At 37.9% G+C, this 20,491-nt stretch overlaps 2 protein-coding genes across 3 annotated transcripts; both read left to right on the plus strand.

Annotated features, from left to right (window-relative positions):
* The first annotated feature begins 4,254 nt into the window (after window positions 1-4,254).
* On the plus strand, window positions 4,255-11,791 carry LOC116248099 (thiol-disulfide oxidoreductase LTO1). Of its 2 annotated transcripts, XM_031620703.2 has the most exons (8): window positions 4,255-4,587; window positions 4,673-4,973; window positions 5,696-5,952; window positions 6,035-6,138; window positions 7,798-7,945; window positions 9,397-9,534; window positions 9,612-9,705; window positions 11,578-11,791. In XM_031620703.2, exons 1-7 carry the CDS (start codon window positions 4,405-4,407, stop codon window positions 9,699-9,701), a joined length of 1,221 nt encoding a protein of 406 aa, XP_031476563.1. In that variant the 5' UTR covers window positions 4,255-4,404; the 3' UTR covers window positions 9,702-9,705; window positions 11,578-11,791. The 2 variants fall into 2 exon arrangements, with proteins under 2 accessions (XP_031476563.1, XP_031476562.1); XM_031620702.2 differs by lacking the exon at window positions 11,578-11,791 and having other exon boundaries at window positions 4,256-4,587; window positions 9,612-9,814.
* Window positions 11,792-12,478: 687 nt separating this feature from the next.
* LOC116248100 (uncharacterized) lies at window positions 12,479-14,111 on the plus strand. The gene is made up of 3 exons (XM_031620704.2): window positions 12,479-13,013; window positions 13,128-13,395; window positions 13,748-14,111. Exons 1-3 carry the CDS (start codon window positions 12,917-12,919, stop codon window positions 13,965-13,967), a joined length of 585 nt encoding a protein of 194 aa, XP_031476564.1. The 5' UTR covers window positions 12,479-12,916; the 3' UTR covers window positions 13,968-14,111.
* Window positions 14,112-20,491: the final 6,380 nt, after the last annotated feature.

The following is a 20,491-nucleotide window of genomic DNA, read 5'->3' on the forward strand; positions in this document are numbered from 1 at the left end:
GATTGCTATTATCCTTTTATCAAGGAAATGGCTTACAAATCTGAGGCCTGTTTTTGAGATTATGGTCAAATGATTGGCCTATAAGAAAAGAATGGTAGAGTTCTGCCACCGCTAAGACGAGGCAGGTTTGCAGCTCAAAATGTTACAGAAGAAAACCATATCTAAAATTAAATTCCCTTAAACGGCCCTTGTAAAATTGTACCTTATGATCTATTAACGACCCTTTTTTTAATGATTTTTTTTAATATATTTTAACATATCTAAATGGATGAATGAAATTTGATAAAATATCTGCGGATAACATAAAGACAAAGAGAGTAAGTATAGAGATGTTTGCCGTTCCATGTGAGGTTGCTGAAAATTGTAGCTCTAGTCCTCCTTATTCTGCTTTATTTTTTTTCTAAAACAAGTAGAATGTTGCGTCTGATTAAAAAGTCGATTATATTTATCTATGACTTTAGTTATATAAGATGTTTGAGTCAATCCGAATTCTCTAGATAATGACATTTTTCCTTTTCAAGTCGGTTCCCACTCGACAAGCATAAAGTTGATTTAATGGTACTAAGGAATGTTATCTTCCAAGCACATGACATTCATACGCTTGTTTTGATCGTTGATTTGTAAAATAACATCGCCACATTATCTTTCTCCAAAACCAAGCAAGGATTTTAATTTGATCAAATTGCATCCCCACTAGATAAAACCATGTTTTCTTTCGTGGAAATCCAAGAACTTGGTGATTTTTGAGAAGCAAAGCCACCCTTTCTTTTTTCTACCTTTACTACCTTTAAGATTCAGGATTGCTTTGGGAACTGGGTGGTCTTATGTTATACCCTTCAACTCGAGTGTCATGTATGTCACTATTTATAATAGCAGCTACAAAAATTGAACTGAAGACGACACTCAGACCGACCAGCTATTCTATGCACCTCAAGATGAAACCTAATATATTGATCGATATAATCTCAAGTGAAACTCTAAGACCACATCTGTTTCAAGCTAGATATGAGATCCCATGTAAAAATAAGTACTCCATGAAATCCATTGTCCAAATAAAACAGTAGATTTTCGATTCATGGTGCTTGTTAAAAACCTTAAGATTTGATGCCTACTTGGGCAGCCCACCATCAGGAAGTCGGGCCTGAAAACTTGGAGTTGAAATTCACAGTGATCATATCACCAAGTATCTCATATCCACACCCTAAGGCTATATTAGGCAATATGAGAACACTAAGCAGGGGCGAAGCTAGAATTTTTTTATGAGCGGCCGAATTAAAGTTTCTAAATGTTGACACAGACCGAAAAATATCACTTTTCAAAATATGTATATAAGACAAGCAAATTTTTAAAAAATTTACATGTAAATATATATATATAAAAAAAAATTGAGGTGGGGCCAAAGCCCATGCGGGCTCCGCCTTCCCTCCGCCCCTAACACTAGGGATCAAAGATCCAACTTCATACCTCAGGTTCTTGCTACTTAACGCGCAATCTAAGACCTATAATACCGAGATCAGATCTTCACTTTAACAGTGAATCCCATTAACTGTGGATTTCGGATCAAGGTCGAACCGAATCTAAGAACCAAACCTATCAAACATGCTTAGATGGTGAAGTGGGTGGGTCGCTTTCAAGTCTCTGGTTTCAACAAAGTGGACCGCCCAAAGCAATAGAGGCTATAAACCAGGTCGTTTCATGTGGTGCCAAACCTAGCACGTAGCTTAACTACATGCCACAGACTCCTTGACAACATATCTAAATGTTGCGACTGATGTAACCAAAATCTCTTGTATTTTTTGTGGACCGATGAGTCCAATTTCGAGCCTTTTGGAGCCTCACATATAAGATTTGCACCCAGCCATTCAACCATGCATGTCTGATTGGACTAGAGTCTAGACGGACCTTGGCTTAGTCGAGCTTCATCTGGGTCTCAAATAAGCTGGCAATGGGCCCATATTGGATAAGATATGGAAGTCATATATAATAAATGAAAAGAGTGGCAATATGGTCACGTCACATCGTTTTCACCAAGTTATTTGTTCTTTAATTTAAGTGGCCCATCGTATCTTATGTGATTTACATGAAAAATTCATCACCAAGTAAGCCCATCCTTGTTGGTTGCCATATTCATGTGTTGTCATTATCAAACTTTATCGGTTTTGGTATCTCCCTATTTCAATTCCTCTCTATTTATTGCGTTTGTATCCTTATCTAAGTATTAGTTCAAATTATATGTAAGTGTAAAACCAAAATAAAAGAGGTAAGGCCTCACAGCCAAAGCTCACCCAGAGGCGAAGCTAAAAAAAATTAGTTGGAAAGACACTCGTTTAACAATAGTTATATCTGATGGGACACTTAGGTATATATAAAGATAAATGTTTAAAGATGTCTATTTAAAAATAAATAAATAAATTTTAAGAGACTGGCGTGGGCAACTGCCCACACTAGTCACTATGTGGCTCTACCACTAAGCTCACCTCCCTTCATCGTTCTCTCTGCCTCTCGGTCTAAAGCAGCATTAAGACTTGGTTCGTCATATGATGTATTGTTTAGTTCCAGTGTTGCAGACGCTACCATTGGTAGTATAGAAAAGTTGAAAACGCATAGTCAATCGTCAACACTCGACTTATCAGTTAATGTTACCTTTATCAGATATAAAAAAAAAATATCCTATTAGGAAATAAGATCGAATTCAAATTTAATAAATGGCATCCGATCATATTCAGATCTACATAAATATCTGATCAGATTCAAATGCGGAATCATATCGGATTCATTTTTAGACAAATAGCTTGTATCTAATTCTATTAAAATTTGAAAATTAGCAAATTTTAGTTTAAAATTTGGATTTGGATTCAGATATAATTTTTTATTCAATTTCAAATCTGAATCCAAATTAAAATCCGAGTATGTGAATAAAAAAAAAACGGATATGAGAAAGGATATATCCAATCTAGATCGGAGCAGTTAACATCCTTAGTTTATAATTGACAACCTCGGCGCTGGTAATGATAAGAATTTGATGTGGAGGCGAATCATTTTAAGAAATAAATGGCAAGACACTCGAGCCGCCCAGCAATGTGAACCGCATTTATTTTTGTCAACGTCGTCTACTCATCAATATAGTGTCAACGAAACGAGTGGTTCTTACACTTGAGTTTGGGAGACTTTGTAAGGCGAAAATGTATGAGATGAAATGGACAATACGATGATTTATTCAAATAATGATATCGACAATTGATCGTTATTGAGCTTTTATGAAAAATTTAGTTTTGGGTAAAAGTATAAACATATTATTGCTTAATAGTTACAACGGTTGATCCTTAACAAGCAAGACAGGGAAAAAAAAAATTAGATTTTGGTGAATCTGACTGATTATCATGTTGCGGCCGGCCGAAGTGCCGCAGCTATTGTGTTCGGTCATCGCCGAGGCCAGCTGCCTTCTGGGCGTTCCGATAGCAGAAGGAGGTGTGGGCTGCTGCGGGCCATTGTTCACACCAGCCCACTTATATATATATATATATATATATATATATCTAAAAGTGTCAAGTGGGCTGGTGTGAGCACAAGTATGGTTCTAATTTTTATTGGATGTCTTCCAAAAGACAATTTATAACCATAATTTTTATTGGATGTCTTAGAAAAGACAATTTATGCACAACTAACCCTTAAAGTCTAAAACTCTAAAATTAGTACTCCTTAATCAGAGTTCTCTAGCTCCACCCTGTAAGTCCCTTTGAGACTTTTGCCTTTGATTTGAACGGTGAAGGAAGCAATAAAGAGGCAAAAGATTTTAAGAAAGTGTTGGAGGACTTTTGCCATCTGTCAGGTTTATAACATTTATTCAATATCTTTTAAACCTTATACACAATTTGGATTTCGCATTTGACTCGTTTATGATTATATGTTGCATAGTATCTTTTTGCTTTTGAGAGTGTAAAGTCTCATGTTCTAAGTACAATGTTTCCTCATGGCGTAAAATAATTCAATTTCATGTTTCTTGTTTATCTTATCTTGCTTCTAGTAAAATACCCCAAGAAGAGAATCAATAAGGCCTCTGATCATGTGACAAAAGCAACTATAGATCACAAGCGGCCGACCGACCGACTGTCCTTGGGAGATTTGGGAGTTGTTTGATTGCAGTAAGCATGCGTTTCATGTATCTACCTAAAACATTGAAATATATAATATACAATCACTGTTGCTGAACACCTCCTTTTGTTTACATGAATCAATAAGGCCTGGACTTGACACGGTCCGGTTGTAATGGGTTGGGCGTTGTGGGCATGGTCCAACCCATTGGTTGCCCGCCGTGGTAACATGGGCTGTGACGCAGAAGTCTCTTCGGGCGCAGATTCTCTGGGGATAACGTGAAGAGCCAATGATGAGTGAGTGATCGCTTTCATGGCGGCCCGGATCCATCCGTCAGCCATGAACCTGGCTCCGTCTCTGCTACCCCGTAGCAGCGTCCTTCCCAGCTTCACTATCATCCCCATCTCCCCCACCACCATCGGCAGCTTCAGTTTCAGCCGCAACCACCATCACCGCCACCATTGTCCTTACCATTCTGCTCGCCCAACCCACCAGGTACTTCCTTTCGTTGGCTGTGTCACACACACACACACAGAGATAGAGAGAGAGATTGAAAATGAGTCCTTGGTTTCGGTTGTAGAGGTTGTTGGTGACGACCACCATACGCTCCTGCCTCCCATCTTCCGACAACGGTGGTTCCGATGCCGATCCCATCGAGAAGAAGGATATTTCTTCACAACCATCATCGACATTTTCTTCTCCTCCTTCTCCTTCTTCTTCTTCTTCTTCTTCCTACGGGTGGTCCGCGGCAATTGGGGCCGTGGGTTTTGTGGAGACGAGCTACTTGACGTACCTGAAGGTCACCGGTTCTGATGCCTTCTGTCCCATTGGTGGTGGTAGCTGTTCTACGGTTCTCAACAGCGAGTATGGATCCGTATTTGGTAGGCCTAATTTGTGCTTTTCCCCATCCTTTTTTTTTTTTCAATTTTGATGTCTTGATTTTTTACGGGGTACTCGCGATTTTAGCTGTTTGATTGCGCCGAATTACACAAAGAAGCTATTGTTTTTCCAGGTATTAACAACAAGCACAATGAAAAAGAACGCAGAGATAACGTGGTTCGGCAGAGATGACTGCCTACATCCACGGGAAGGGGGATTGGATTTTCATTACTGAACCATGATCTCGAGAGGAGTTTATATTGTGCTCTATCTCGTTACAAACTGTTACACGCTCTATTTCATTTCCATTATCATGATAATTACAAAATATTGAATTTCCAATATCATTGCTGGCAGAATTATCGTGGCTTCTTTTGTTAAAATCTTTCCGTTTTCATTAGTAGACGAGGTATTAGGAAGGGTCGAGATTTTAGAAAGGCGTCCATTGGATTAGTGTATTCGATCTTCAATCACCAGATTTGCTGTAGGCAACTTATGATCTTTAGAATTATCTCTAATACCAAGTCAGTGTGTCGGAAAAATTGGTAGTTTGTAAGATACGAAGTTTCTCTTTTGACAATTTTGATCCTAGGTTGCTGGAAGTAGTTCCTTCTCATCATTTGGTGGGTTTCAACTTTAATTTTTGGTTGTTTTATCATGAAGTTGCCATACATTGATCGATAGAAGTTTGGCATGAAAGCTGTTGTTTGTTTTCCACTTTCAGGTGTTCCTCTTCCAGCATTTGGAATGATAGCATATGGATTGGTTGCATTATTGGGTTTGCAATTGGCGAGAAAAGGTTCTCTGTTTGCATTAGGCGAAGCAAGTGCGCAATTAGTTCTACTTGGGAGTGCCACATCAATGGCAGCCGCTAGTTCTTATTTCTTATACATTCTAAGCACAAAGTTTTCCGGAATGTCATGTTCATACTGTCTGTTCTCTGCATTCTTGAGTTTCAGCTTGCTATTTATTAATATGAAGGTGGGTAACTAACAGTTTTTCTTCCAGAAATACAATCATTTTTATCATCACCTGATCATGGTTTCACTTTGAGGAATTCAAGTTTCAAGAGCTGCAGAAGACTGCTGGGCTGCAACTATCTGTAGCTGGCTTAGTGATTGCCGCTGTAAGTGCTTCATACAGTGGCGTTAGCTCTGAACTAACAGGGTATACTTCTATACGGAAAGCAATTTCTTGGTTAATTTCTTTTTCTATTCTGTCTTTTCAATAGGCTTTTGGTTTGATTTTAGTTCATTGAAGATCGGTGTTTCAATAAATTACTGGTGTAGTGGGGCTAAGTGATGCATTATATATTCCTTCTGAAGACCAAAAGCATGAATACTTTTAAATGGACCAAGTGGCAATTACTTCATAGTGTAAAAATAAAACATGATGCTAATTCGAGGAAGAAAGCTGATTATCAACCTTTGACTTGATGATGCCTTGAACGTTTGCAGTTCTACAAGCCAACTAGCAACTAAATTTATTTAAATCATGCGCTGGTGGCATTAAATCCAAATGCTTTAATTTGTTCTAACTTGATAATGATCCCTTTAGAGAAGCAATTGAACTAAAAATGATCAAAACAGACAGTGTGTGTCTTAAAGTTAATTTGCAGCTTGTTAAAAAGAAAAGTTGACGCATTGGATTTTGAAGGATAGGGCATGTTCAAGCACATGACTCGGTCGGAAAGGAAGTGCTTTCCTTTTACTATACTATTGCTTGTTATCAAGATTTTTTCTCTCATTTATATCTGGATGTCTGAGGGCATCTTGTATCTAGCATCATGACAATGAGTGGGCCTCCATTGTCTGGGAGTGAAGAGCATGGAAAAGAATGGTTCCTCTTCTTCCAATTGGATGTAGCTATATGAGTAGTTGGACAGCATTGGGATGCATTAACTTTGGACCATTAAAAAACCATGAATCCGTTGAGTGTTCCATCAGCCTGTCTTTTTGTAGTTATTTTTATTCTGTACGTGCCTTAATTATGGGATAGGATCTTCCAAGCGAGATATGTCTAATATCATGGTATAGTCCTTTTTATTTATCTGGGCCTTATGTATGGCATAAACTGGACCATACAATCAATTCAGATATAGACACCAAGTGGGTTTTCTTGGGTGTAAATAGAGTGGATGAAAAACACCAAGAAACCAATTATAATTGTATCTAATTAAAAACTGAAAATCAGATACAATTGGATTTAATCAAAACTGAAAATGGGTTTATTATAACTTATAAGGTTGAAAAACACATTCCTTGCTGCACCTTAAGCCAAAAAAATCACAGAGGATAAAAAAAAAATGCCCCCAAGAATGAAGAAAAACAGCAAGAAAAAATCAAGAACAAAATTTCACTCTCAAAGAAATTGATCCTGGGAATTCGTTTGTTCTTCTGGCTCTCTGGCCTTCTTTATCATCTTGCGAAGATCTTCAAGGAATAAAAGGTAAAGTCACCAAGGTTGATACAACTACTAGCAAAAGAAAGATTTGCAAGTATTAGCTACAGGCCTACATCCAATAGTTTATAGACGAATAAAGTTGTCAAAACAAATAATCAAGTGAGTTCTGTGATACAAAAGAGCATTCAACCATAAGTTGTCTTTCTGAGAAATATGACCATCAAGACAATGGTCAGGTTTCCCACTTCTTGATTGTTTTCCTTGTATGGTTCTCCAGAAAAGCACCCATCTCATATCTGTTATCTGTGGAAGTTGGTCTCTTGATTTCCTTGCAGTGTGCAACTTTATGTGAAAAGCTTACTGACTTCCCTGCCTGTCTACATATGCACTTACAAAATGTTGCCTTTACACCTTTTTGATCAGGTCATCAGAGATTAATTTGCAGCTATTTGAACCTGAAATTACGAATCAGTCAAGTCCAGAAGCAATTTCTCTAGCAAAGCATTTGAAGGCTATTGGAGCAAAAATGTATGGAGCGTTTTGGTGTTCCCATTGTTTGGAACAAAAAGAGGTATCCTCATATCTGCGAACATTGCTGCAAAAGTGAACTTGCTTATTCAGTTATTTTTCAGATTTCACAGAAAGCCCTTGATTTTGATGCGAAGAACCATTGATGCCATCTGCTTTCTGTACGTGAGCAATGTTTGTCATAAAGTTTGAATTTTGATGTTCATTTTTTTGGGCTGACTTTTTTACACTTGGAAGCATGTTTAGCACGTAGGCAGCCTATATCACCCACACCCAATGTCATATGGATGTAGTTCAGTTGCATGATAGGACTGGGATGTATTTTTGTATAAAGTAGGAATACCATGTCACATGCAAATTTATGAATAGTTCTAAATCCATCATCATTGAAAGCATCAGATATGAAATTAGATGGTGACGTTTGTAACATTAAGGAAAGAAACCAAATATGGGCACGAAAAAGCAATTAAGATCGTAAGGAACTATCTGATTTACTGACGAAGTAGATCGTAAGGAACTATCTGATTTACTGACGAAGTGTTAGACCATGTGGGTTAAGAGCGTTGCTGTGTCCAAGAACTGTGTCATCATGATTCAGGCTATGCATGCTCGAGTCAAATTTTGTGTGACATAGGTTGGGTTTGACTTCTTCAGTAACTCTTGTTTCTCTGACACCTGCAAGCAACATGCTGCTAGCCTGCTTTCCATTTGACGAGAATTGGGAAGAACAATTGAAACAGAACGTTGAATTAAATCTTGACCCTTAAGCTCAGTTTGGGCATCTAAATTTGTAATTGTTGCATCATGCATGCTTCTCTGTACAAGGTGCTTTTACTGCCATTGTTGATGGAAAGGTTAACTGCAGTAGTCTCGACCAAATTGTAAATTCATTGCTAAGTTATCAGTTATTCACATAGCTGCAATTTTTTTGGATGGACAACGTAACTGCCTAATTTTCGTCCATATTTTGCAAACATGCTTAGTCCTGAAATCATGTACTTGATCATTTCACAGTCAAACAGGACTATATATTTCTTTAAGTAAGCACGAATTACTCTATCAGTGGAAACGAAATTTTGAATTTAGATAGTAGATGTTGCCACCAAAGCTGACCAAATTTTTGTAATTTCTTATCATCTTTTGTCACTTACATCTGGTGAACTGGGGAATATAACCTGAACAACTGCTTCACATTTATCCTATCACATTCTTTGTGCAGCAGATCTAAATGATACTCCGTTTCTGTGCTTACACATGTCAAATTCATTAGTTACAGGACTATTGTATTTGAAAAGAAACGTCACTATAAATGAAGGACAAATGGATGATTTTTATATACATGTCTATCGATTCAAATGCCCAAGAACTTGTGGGGTTAGATGCTTGTATGAGAACTGAACTAGCTGATGATTGTCATTGAGCTGTAACAGCTAACAAAAATGGAATGTGAAAGCTGTTGCGATGTAACGTCTTTCTACTTTCCTGATTCTGCAGATGTTCGGGAAAGAAGCTGCAAAGATGCTGAACTACATTGAGTGCTTTCCAGATGGGTACCGAAAGGGAGTAAAACCTGCCAAGGCATGTCAAGAAGCTGATATAGAAGGATTCCCAACCTGGATTATAAATGGCCAGGTAATCAGTCTTTCTTCAGCTCATTTGAACAGAAGTAAAATCATAAATCCTGATCATGTAGCTGCATCGTATCTTAGGTCCTAAGCGGAGAACTAGAATTATCAGAACTTGCAGAAGCATCAGGATTCCTACCTGAAGCCACCAACGAAGCACAGACACAAAACTGAGCAAGTAAATATTTAATTATTTTGGTGTACAGTTCCGGTTGCCGTCTCCAGTCATTTGACAACAATTGATGAAGCTCGTTCATGAATCCAAATTTTCGATGCTTTGCCATTCTTGTTACTGCGTGTACTGTACAAAAGCCATATTCTAGTGTAGGAAGCGTAATAATACAGGTAGCAGTGATCCCCAAAGGGATTGGTGCAATGGACTGGACGGGGGCTGGCAGGCGTCCAGTCTCCGTTTCGAACTCTCACGGCGTCACTGCAGAATGCAGATACTGCAGAAGGAATGCACCAATATTTAAGTTAAAGCATTGCAGGGTATCACCCCGAGGCTTCGGCGTTCACTCGGACTGTGGGATTAGCCTCCTATGAACGATACAGGTAGAAATGAAACAGATGAGGCACTTCCTGCTTCTCCACAGATAAACAGCTAGTTGGTTTCGGACTCCATTTCAGGGTATATAAGACCAGGAAAATATAGCTCAAATCTTGTCCAAATTAGTCAAATCAGGAATAGACATTTACACTAAAAAACGTATAAGCTACATAAATCAATTGGGTTGTGTTGGATAATCTGACCAAGTTACACCTCAAATGTTTCTCCTCAACTCTGTTCAAATCGGGGTCGGGTAACTCAGTGTTGCATGTGCAACACCACCAGTGTCGACATGTACGTCTGAATGACGTCTCAGCGTGACGCCACCACTGCCGATGACTACTCGGATATTAGCCCGTTTATAGCTATCTGCAAGTTCTATTTGTTAGATAAATTCCTTGTCCAAGAACAGGAGTCTGCGCTGTACAGGAGCCATTCAAACACCTATAATAAGAACTTTGGTTAGTCTCTTCAGGTCTAACACCGTCACCGTTGAGCCCATGTTTCCCGGAGGTTTGGAAACCTCTAATTTAAGATTCAGGGGTCTTAAATCCGGAGTTATGAAAACCCCTGTTTGAGAGGTCTCAGATCTCTCTCTTTCTCTCCCTCCCTCCCTATATATATATATATATATATATATATATACACAATTATCATACAAATATATTTTTTTAATATATAAATAAGTATAATTTTCTCATTGAGTAGGCAACCTGGTGCATTCATACATATATATCATACAATTATGTATGATAATTAAATATATATATATATATATATATATATATATATATATATATATATATAATTCATTATTAGTAGAGCGCTCAGGCCCACAAGTCGACCGGACACATGTTATGACTGGGCCGAACCTGACTTCTACTGATGCCCAGTGCTACCAATCGATTACTTTAGGTTGAGTTTGATACCTTTAGATCTTATACCCCAAGCTAAACGTGTTTTGAAAGATAAGTAGCATGGATTTAAGATCGGATGAAGGGGAATTCGTTCTCAAATCCATGAATCTGATATATCTTAGGAATATCTAACATTTTATTTCAACGCTGAATGAAACGATGAATGAATCCATGAATTTCATATCCTATGAATATCAAACATTTTATTTCAACGATCAATTCTTAAATTTGCATTGATAAGAGAAGAGGAAAATCATGTGCGCCGTCGCTGGAAACTTTACGGCCGCTGCTTGAAGCTGGTATTGGCAATCGGCGTCTTCATCCACATAGCCGTTGAACATTGAATACAACCAAGGAAAGAGCTGATCCATGTTGGAAAAATTGACCGCTGAATTACTGTTCCAGTCAATGTTTATTATTGTTCCAGTCAATGTTTGTCGGTATCGGTACGCCTTGTTGGTTTGCTTACCGATACAGGTATCAGCTTAGCACATATTGGCTTGTATCGGCCTTATATTTTACATTTTTGCATTTTAAAATAGCTTTAAATGTACTGAAATTGTTTTAAAATGGGAAAATGTAGGATTTTTAAGGCCTGCACCCTTCCAGCAAAAGACCGATACGATGCATATCGGCAGACGACGATACGGTTCTGAGAACATTGGTTCAAATGCCGGGTGTCCTTTTTCTCAACGGTCAACCCGGAAGCTGGTTTCTTGGTGGATTCTTACCAGCATATAAATGGCGAAAGGAAATTTTGGAGCTCCTTTTACTTTTCGTGTTTGAACGTTGCTTTGGAGTTTGGTGGACATCGACTTTAGGAAGTAAGTTTTGCCTTTTTTGAATTTATGAACAAGAATAACATATGTTAAGGTTTTTCATTCATGAAGAGTGTATTGGCTAATTATTTTCAAACCTATTATTAGTTATTTATAATTTGTAAATATTATAAATTTATCCGTGGTTATTTAAAATTTCGTTTTATTATCTTTTTTCTCAATCAGGTTTCAAGTTGGAACCCTAAAAGGAAATTATACATCATGTCAAAAAAACAACAATTCTTACAATTTCATCCAAATCTATCACTTTAATTACATCCTTCCCAAACTGAAAAGGAAGGCTTTTAATTCACATCCAATGGTGAGATTTTCCTTCCAGTCACTCGAAACTATCAAATGCATCCAAAATGGTCTTCTTTAGTCTCTTTAACCTAGCAAATAAATCAGAAAATTTGCTCTTTTTAAAAGGAGTTTTATCATTCCTAAGAAAAAAGATGTTCGACTAAATAACGTTATTTTATAGATTAGTATGTGTAGAATTTTGTACAAAAACGCATGGTAAAGTAAAAAAAGGTACATACATATTTTGCTAAAATCTTTTATATTTAAATTTGCCTGCAATCTGTTTTATATATTCATATATACATCTAACGGATAAAAAGTATTATCATAAAAGAATATTTCGCAGTTCATAACGCGTCACGCAGGAAGGGTAGGAAGGGGTTGGGACTCGGCGAGAAGGAAGGTTTGGTGGTAAGCGGTGACGGCTCTCCAGCGACTTCCTGCCTTCGCCACTCCCAGATTCGCAAGCGTTTAGAAGCGAGAGAGCGGACGGACAGCGGAGGCGGTCCGCTTGGACCAATGGGCCGAGCGATCCATGTGTCGCTTCCCGCTCGCTTCCCCTCGCTCTGATGCATTCACCCTTTGCAGATTCCTTCGAATATGCTCTATATTCTTTCTTCCTTCTTCTTCTTCGTCGGCTCCTCCCCCTCGTGAACGGATAAGCGTTTCTCTTTTAGACCCCACCTCCCCCTTTCCCTATAAAACGCCCCCGTTCCCTTTCTTGCCTTTTCACGTTCCACCCTCTTCTCTTTTTGACAGTTTCTCCTTCTTCGTGTTTACTTGTTCTGCTGGTAAGGGGCCATGGATATTTCTTCGAGGTTGAAGCATGTGTTCAGGCTTCAAGGGAGAGACAAGCAGGGTAGAAAGATACTTCTCGTCATAGGAAAGTATTTCCCAGGTAATGTATTCTGCAGAAATTCTGGCTTCTGTTTTCTTCCCCCCTGGGTTTTTTGGCTGGTGAATGGTTTTTGAGATTTGGCTATTGGGTATGTTTGGTTGTGTGTTTTTTTAGCTCGGATGATGAGTCCCGAGCAGTTGAAGAGGTATTTGGAGGAGCATGTGTACCCCCATCTGGAGCAGAAGCAGCCCTTCTGCTTGGTCTACCTGCATTCCCTCGTGCAGAGGAACGAGAACTTCCCTGGGATCTCCGCTCTCCGGTGGATCTACGAGGAGATTCCGGCGGCCATCAGGGAGAACCTCGGCGCCGTCTACTTCGTCCATCCGGGGCTTCAGTCTCGCCTCTTCTTCGCCACCTTCGGCCGCTTCCTGTTCAGCGGAGGGTAAGATCATTGGCGCCACAGATATCTTTTATCGCTTTAACTGTGTTCCTTTTTGCCTAAACCTCGTCAAGATCGAGCCATTATTTGGTAAACGGAAGACCCCCATGTTCCTCTGCTGCTCATCTCTTGATATTGATGCCCCAAAAAGCTTATGACCTTTTCAAAGTTTGGTCAGACCAGATTTCTCTCTTTTCGGGAAAATATCACAACAATCTGATTTGATTTTACTTGCAAATATAATTCGATTTTGTTGATAGCTGCTGCATCGCCGTTTATGGAGTGTTCTTCCTTTTTTCTTGGTTGTTGATGATTGGTGGTTGTATTGATTTTTGTTTTTGAATGGTTTCTGAAGGTTGTATGGGAAGTTCAAGTACATAAATCGCCTGGAGTTCCTGTGGGAGAACATGAGGAAGAGCGAGATTAAGATCCCTGAGTTCGTCTATGACCATGACGATGACTTGGAGCACAGGCCACTGATGGACTACGGGTTGGAGACGGACCACCATGGCTTCCACGACGCGGGAGCCATGGACTCCACTGCGTCGATGCAATCGCTGAGATGCATCTCCTAGGGGCTTGCTTTATATTACGTTCCCTATTGCAGAACCTGTTCTCTTTCTGCTTTCCCCTTTTTGGTATTGTAAAGAAGCGCAGAAATATGTACATATTGAAAGGTTTCTCCAGAAATACCGAAATTTTGTGATCTTTTCTTCTTCTTCCTCTTTCTTAAAGATTCCTTGGTTCGATTGATTGTTTGCCAAAAAAGGTCCCAAAATTGTGACTGTGCGCTCTAAAACACTAGAGTTGCCGTCTTCATTTGGATACTGCAAGGCCCTTCTGGCCTTTCCTGGTAAGCAAGCAATGAAGAAGGCTCTGGCAGGTTATACCAACAGAAGTGCGATCTTTCTAAAGTTACCAATTTGGTAGCTTATAATTTCATATAAGATGAATTATGAATTGATTATGACACAGTTTTTCTGTAAGATGTTCTATAAAGGTGACTGACAATAAGGCTGTTAATTATAATCTCATACAGAATCATATTTTAGTGATTTCAATTTGTGATAAGGATCCGTGCGGCCCTGGATGCAGAAGCTCGTGACTGTTCCTCTTTTCGAGTGCATGAGGCAGCGTGGGGCATGCCATACGACCGTATCCCGTCAGTTGCCGATCTAGACCGTTGATAATTTCCAAGGCGAACCTGGCGGGCCATCCGAGTTACTTTGTTAACGGTCAGATTTTCACGTATTATTATGGAACGTTGGAATGGTGTGGGGCCCACAGTGGAAAATAAAGTTGCTTGGCGGCAACCTCATTAGGGCTCCTTCCATGTCTCTCCTGTTAGGAAACTTCCACCCAAGCCCACCTTCTAACCCTTATTTCTGGGAAGGAGGACCTATACTTGTGCATATTTTTAATATAAGCTCAACTCGTCACCGACAATTATTAAATGAAAGGCCAACTTTTGTCGCGTCTGCTGGTTATAAAATAAAAGAATGAATTTATGACCGATTCTGCTGAATCGGCTGGGAAGTCAAATAAAGAAACCGACTAAAAATGTTTTAAAGTAATTTTTTAAAATATTTTTTTTTTTTCTTGGGTAACTAAGCTCAACCTTCTATCTGACGGTTGATGAATGATGGAGAAAAAAAGATAGACTATCATGAAAAAAAATGGAAAGCAGGAGGTCTTTTTTGGAAATTATCTGTAAATATCCCAAATCTTTTATCCGGTTTTAGGTGGGGGCGGTGCGGGGTGGATCGTGATCCCAGGCTTTGTTTAGTCGTTTCTATGGGTGGTTTTATTTGCCGAATCTGTTGGCCAAGCACTTAAAGAGATCTCATTGGGTGCGGCTCACCTCCCCTAGAATTTTGCGTACATGCTCCTTTGCAGCCGTTGATTTTGATGATCTCAAATCTGCTTCCGCCCATTTATCTAGAAATGGTTCGGTTCGTCGGGCATCGTTCATCTCGGGGATGAACGGCTTTCAAAGCATCCAAAATCGACGGCTGGGCTGGGAGGGTCGGTTATCAACCCGGTCAAGGTCAACGCTAGATGAAGTTGGGTTCATGCAAAAGCCGGGTCGAGTTGACCCAACCTAGGCGAGCCTAGCCTTTTTTTAATTGGCCCCATGGATTGGTGGCCTAGTTCAGGCCCGATGCCCACCCTTAGTTATTGTTTGAGGGCGTTCTTACTATAAAATCCATTATTCATTTTCAAGTCCAACATAAAAGGAATGTCGGATCAACCGGGGAGACAAGATCTAAGACTCCAAACACAGCCAAGGGGCATTTAATAACTTTGAAAAAAAGTGGCAAGAATCTATTAACTAGGTGAAAATCACTTATTTGTCATCTTGCAATCAAATAGGAAGACTTCTTATCTCATGTTGTTAGAGAAAAAGTCTGCCTTTTGGGTTCTACTTTCAAGCAAAAACTTAGGATCTAAGGTCAAAAAAGCACCCGACATCAGATCTTGGGATTTAAGATCCACAGTTGATATCAAATCGCCTTACCTAAAGGCGGGGCCATGGCCTCCTCTCATATTTTGAAAAAGAAAAATGTTTATATTTTTTTTAAATTTGTTAACTTGGCATATGTAAAAATTCAGAAAAATATTGTTCGGCTTCACAAATTTTGAAAATACTATTCAGCTTTTACTAAAAAAAAAAAGGATTCTGGCTCTGTCTTAGATCATATCTAATATTTCATCTAAACAAATATGGCCTTAAGTGGTATTGCTTTTGGAGGAATTTTCTTTATTAAGAAATACAAGCTAAAAGAGATACTTGACAGCAACTGTCGTATTATCCCATTGGAGGTGAATTATTTTGCCATAAAAGCAGATTATAGAGGAACAGATTGTATTGTATTATCTAATTTGGGGAATAATGGCTCGATTTTTACTTTTTAATAAAAGCAAACAATATTTTCGAATAATTTACAAAGAATTAAAATTTCTACCTCATTAAGTTAACCACAAGGGATTCAACTCTTGTGAGGAGTATTTGTTGTTTCTCTCAAAATTATTGTCCGTTTCCAACTTTGTCCTTACAAGGATTTCTTTTTTTCTTGCTCTCTGTTTTCTCACTTAAAGGGCATTTTAGTCATTTGGCTGCAAAACATTCAATCCATACTTAAGGTTGCATTTTCAACTACATAAACTTACCACATTTTTTCCATCTTTTTCCTTTTTTTTTCAAGCTCGTAGTATTATACCCGAGAAAACTTCGCCGCTTAAAACTCCGAAACATTATTTATGACTATTAATAAACTTTAGGTATTAAAATATGTACTTGTTGAATTAGATGTCCTCCTTTTTTAAGAGCTTGAAATGGGATTTGAACTCACGACCACCTGGGTACTGCCCCAAACCCACTGAGTTATTTTCTCAAATCAACTTAAAACATAAATGCTTTTGCCTTAAACATGACGAAGCTCAAGGAACAAGTTACCAATGCACATCAAAATCGAATTATTTTAAGATAACCTGTATAGATCTGGCAGAAAAGTGTAGACTTTAGTGGTTTCTTTTCCCAAACAGAGACCATGCCAAATGGGAAAAGAGGAAAAAAAAAGGGGTTGCATGTGAGAGGTGTGGGGCCAGTTTTCCTTTCTTCATGTGATTTCCAAGTCACACTTCTTCCATGTGAACATGATTTCCTTGATCTTTGTCCTCCTACCAGCATTGTGGGCCCTGAATGCTGGGAAATCTTGCCATTTTCCTAAGAAATTTTCACTCTTATCGCTTTTGCGCAAAACAAATGGACCCCAACTTAATTCATCGAGCGCTATTCATTTCCTTTCTCGCCGAAGCCGGCGTATAACCACCGCATGTTTCGCACATGAGTGTGGTCAGAATGGAGAAAGGTAGTCTCATATGGTGAAAATGTAAAGTCCAGGAAACCTACCTTGCCTGTTGCTTTCTCAGATTTTGTCGTCAACTCTAAATTATCACTCTGTGCTTGTTGCCTACTCACTTACATACTTAGAGGGGCGGAGTTAGGAATTTTTTGTCGCACCGGCCAAATTATAGTTCCAAAATTTTAACAAGAGCCGAAATAGAAATTTAAAAATTTTATATATATATATATATATATATATATATATATTAAACTAAATGGTTTTAGATTTACATATAAATTTTTAATTTTTTTAAAGCATAAGTGCCCCCTAACGGCCCCTGCATACTTGTATGAGTGCCACATAAAGTTCAATCTAAGAAAACAAAAATATCAGCAACAGGTCACCAAAAGTTCAATACATACGAACGATTGTCCTAAGATGTCAATATAAAAGTAAGTATTTTTGTTACTCTATGTCAGTAATTGCCCATATGTTGCCCTGAGATGCACTTAGGGATGTCAACGGATCAGATTTGAATTAGATGAATCATTAACAGTATCTACTTTTTTTGGATAATTACATATTCGGATTCGAATTAGGATTCAAATTTGAATATGAATAAAGAAAAGTAATATATGAATCTGAATATGCATCAAAAATACGATTTCATAATCCGAATCCAATTTTTACATTCATATGCAAAGCTGAATTTTGCACCTAATTTGACCAATTTTAATGTAAAAAAATTAGATGTTGGATATTTGTTTATAAATAAATCTGATCCAAATCCAATTTTTACATTTCATATCCAAACCCAAAATCTGAAATTTTCACCGAATTTGACCCATTTCAAAATGTAAGAGCATTAAAAGTAACATGTTTGTTTACAAATAAATCTAATCCAAATCCGACCGGTTGTCATTTCTTAACTCTGAATCCGATATGATTTCTTAATCAGATATTAAATTCTTTTCCATATCCGTTTTTTTCTGGAATGGTCTGTTCTGATATCCGATCCAAATCAAATATATTGGCACCTACACTTCATGACACCCCACAGGCACAATCTTTGCTTAGTGCAAAATTTTTTGCTAAATTTTTGCAAGCTCATGAATGAACCAAACAAGCCAAGTCTTTCCAATAAATTTTTACAACTCCATTCTTGCCATTTTCCTAAGAAATTTTCACTCTTATCACTTTTGCGCAAAACAAATGGACCCCAATTTAATTCATCAAGCGCCATTCATTTCCTTTCTCGCCGAAGCCGGCGTATAACCACCGCATGTTTCGCACATGAGCACGGTCATAATGGGGAAAGGTAGTCTCATATGGTGATGTAAAATCCAGGAAACCTACCTTGCATGTTGCATTCTCAGATTTTGTCGTCAACTCTAAATTATCACTCTGTGCTTGTTGCCTACTCACTTACATACTTGCAGGGGCCGAGTTAGGAATTTTTTGTCGCACCGGCCAAACTATAGTTTCAAAATTTTAACAAGAGTCGAAATAAAAATTTAAAAACTTTATATATATAGCAAACTAAAAGGTTTTAGATTTACATATAATTTTTTAAAGTTTTTAAAGTATGAGTGGCCCCTAAGGGCCCCTGCATACTTGTATGAGTGCCACGTAGAGTTTAATCTAAAAAAAAAAAAACAGCAACAGGTCACCAAAAGTTCAATACATACGAACGATTGTCCTAAGATGTCAATATAAAAGTAAGTATTTTTGTTACTCTATGTCAGTAATTGCCCATATGTTGCCCTGAAATGCACTTTGGGATATCAACGGATTAGATTTGCACCGGATGAGTCCTTAACTGTATCTACTTTTTTGGATAATTACATATTCGGATTCGAATTAGGATTCAGATTTGAATATGAATAAAAAAAAGTCATATATGAATCCGAATATGCATCAAAAAACCGATTTCACAATCCGAATCCAATTTTTACATTCATATCCAAAGTTGAATTTTGCACCTAATTTGACCAATTTTAATGTAAGAACATTAGATGTTGGATATTTGTTTGCAAATAAATCTGATTTGTAAAATCTGATTTCACAATCCAAATCCAATTTTTACTTTCATATCCAAACCCGAAATCTGAATTTTTCACCGAATTTGACCAATTTCAAAATGTAAGAGCATTAAAAGTAAGATATTTGTTTACAAATAAATCTAATTCAAATCCAATCGGTTGTCATTTCTTAAATCTGAATCCGATATGATTTCTTAATCAGATATTAAATTCTTTTCCATATCCATTTTTTTTTGAATGGTTTGTTCTGATATCTGATCCAAATCAAATATATTGGCATCTACACTTCGATGCCCCACAGGCACAATCTTTGCTTAGTGCAATTTTTTGCTAAATCTGCACACGTTACCAGACTCTATGCAGTGAAAAGTTTTCTTTGTCTCTCTAGGGCATTCAGCATATTTTAAAATATGAGAGGGAAGGGAGGCGGCAGAGGCCTTGGCTCCCTCTCATATTTTAAAAATTTTAAAAATTTATATGTAAATTTAAAAAAATTTAGTTTAATATATATAAAAAATTTAAAAATTTATATTTCGACTCCTCTTAAAATTTTGAAACTACAATTAGCTTGGCCTTTGTAACAAAAAATTCGTGGCTTCGCCCCTCGCATCAAGGATTTGAGAAATCTCACATGGACTAATGTGTCAAAGTAAGGATTTAAGATCTTAAAACAAAAGGATATCAAATTTCTATTTGACATATTTGTAACAAGAGAACACAGGTTCAAACAGTTTGGTCTGTTCTGTAAATGAGGTTTTGAGATCCTATAAGAGAAGGATCGCACATTTCCATTTGATAGAATTGTAGTAAAAGAGGAGAGGGATTGAGATCCTTGGTCTGAAATTGCACACCAAGGGGGCGTTTGGACAAAGGAAAAGTTTTCCAGTGTTTGCTTCAAAGATTTATCGCGATTCAAACAAGTCCTAAGATGTGACGCATTGCGAAGTTCTTATGAAGCGGCACGACTTTTCAACTATTCCTTGTCGAATCAGATTGATAGGGGAGATCTCAGAGGTCAATTTATTTAGAGGGTGTTTGGATGACACATCGAAAACTAGGTTTTACAGGCAAAACTTCGCCAAACCAGGTTTTTGGAATGTTTGCTACCAGGAGATTTGGGGTGGAGGAACTTCTTCTTTTGATAAAACCTAGTTTTGTGAAGGCACTAGAAAACTTGATTCCCCCAAGTTATTTGGAAAAAAACCAGAT

This window comes from Nymphaea colorata, chromosome 2 (genome assembly GCF_008831285.2).
Source record: "Nymphaea colorata isolate Beijing-Zhang1983 chromosome 2, ASM883128v2, whole genome shotgun sequence".
Classification (NCBI taxonomy): Eukaryota; Viridiplantae; Streptophyta; class Magnoliopsida; order Nymphaeales; family Nymphaeaceae; genus Nymphaea; species Nymphaea colorata.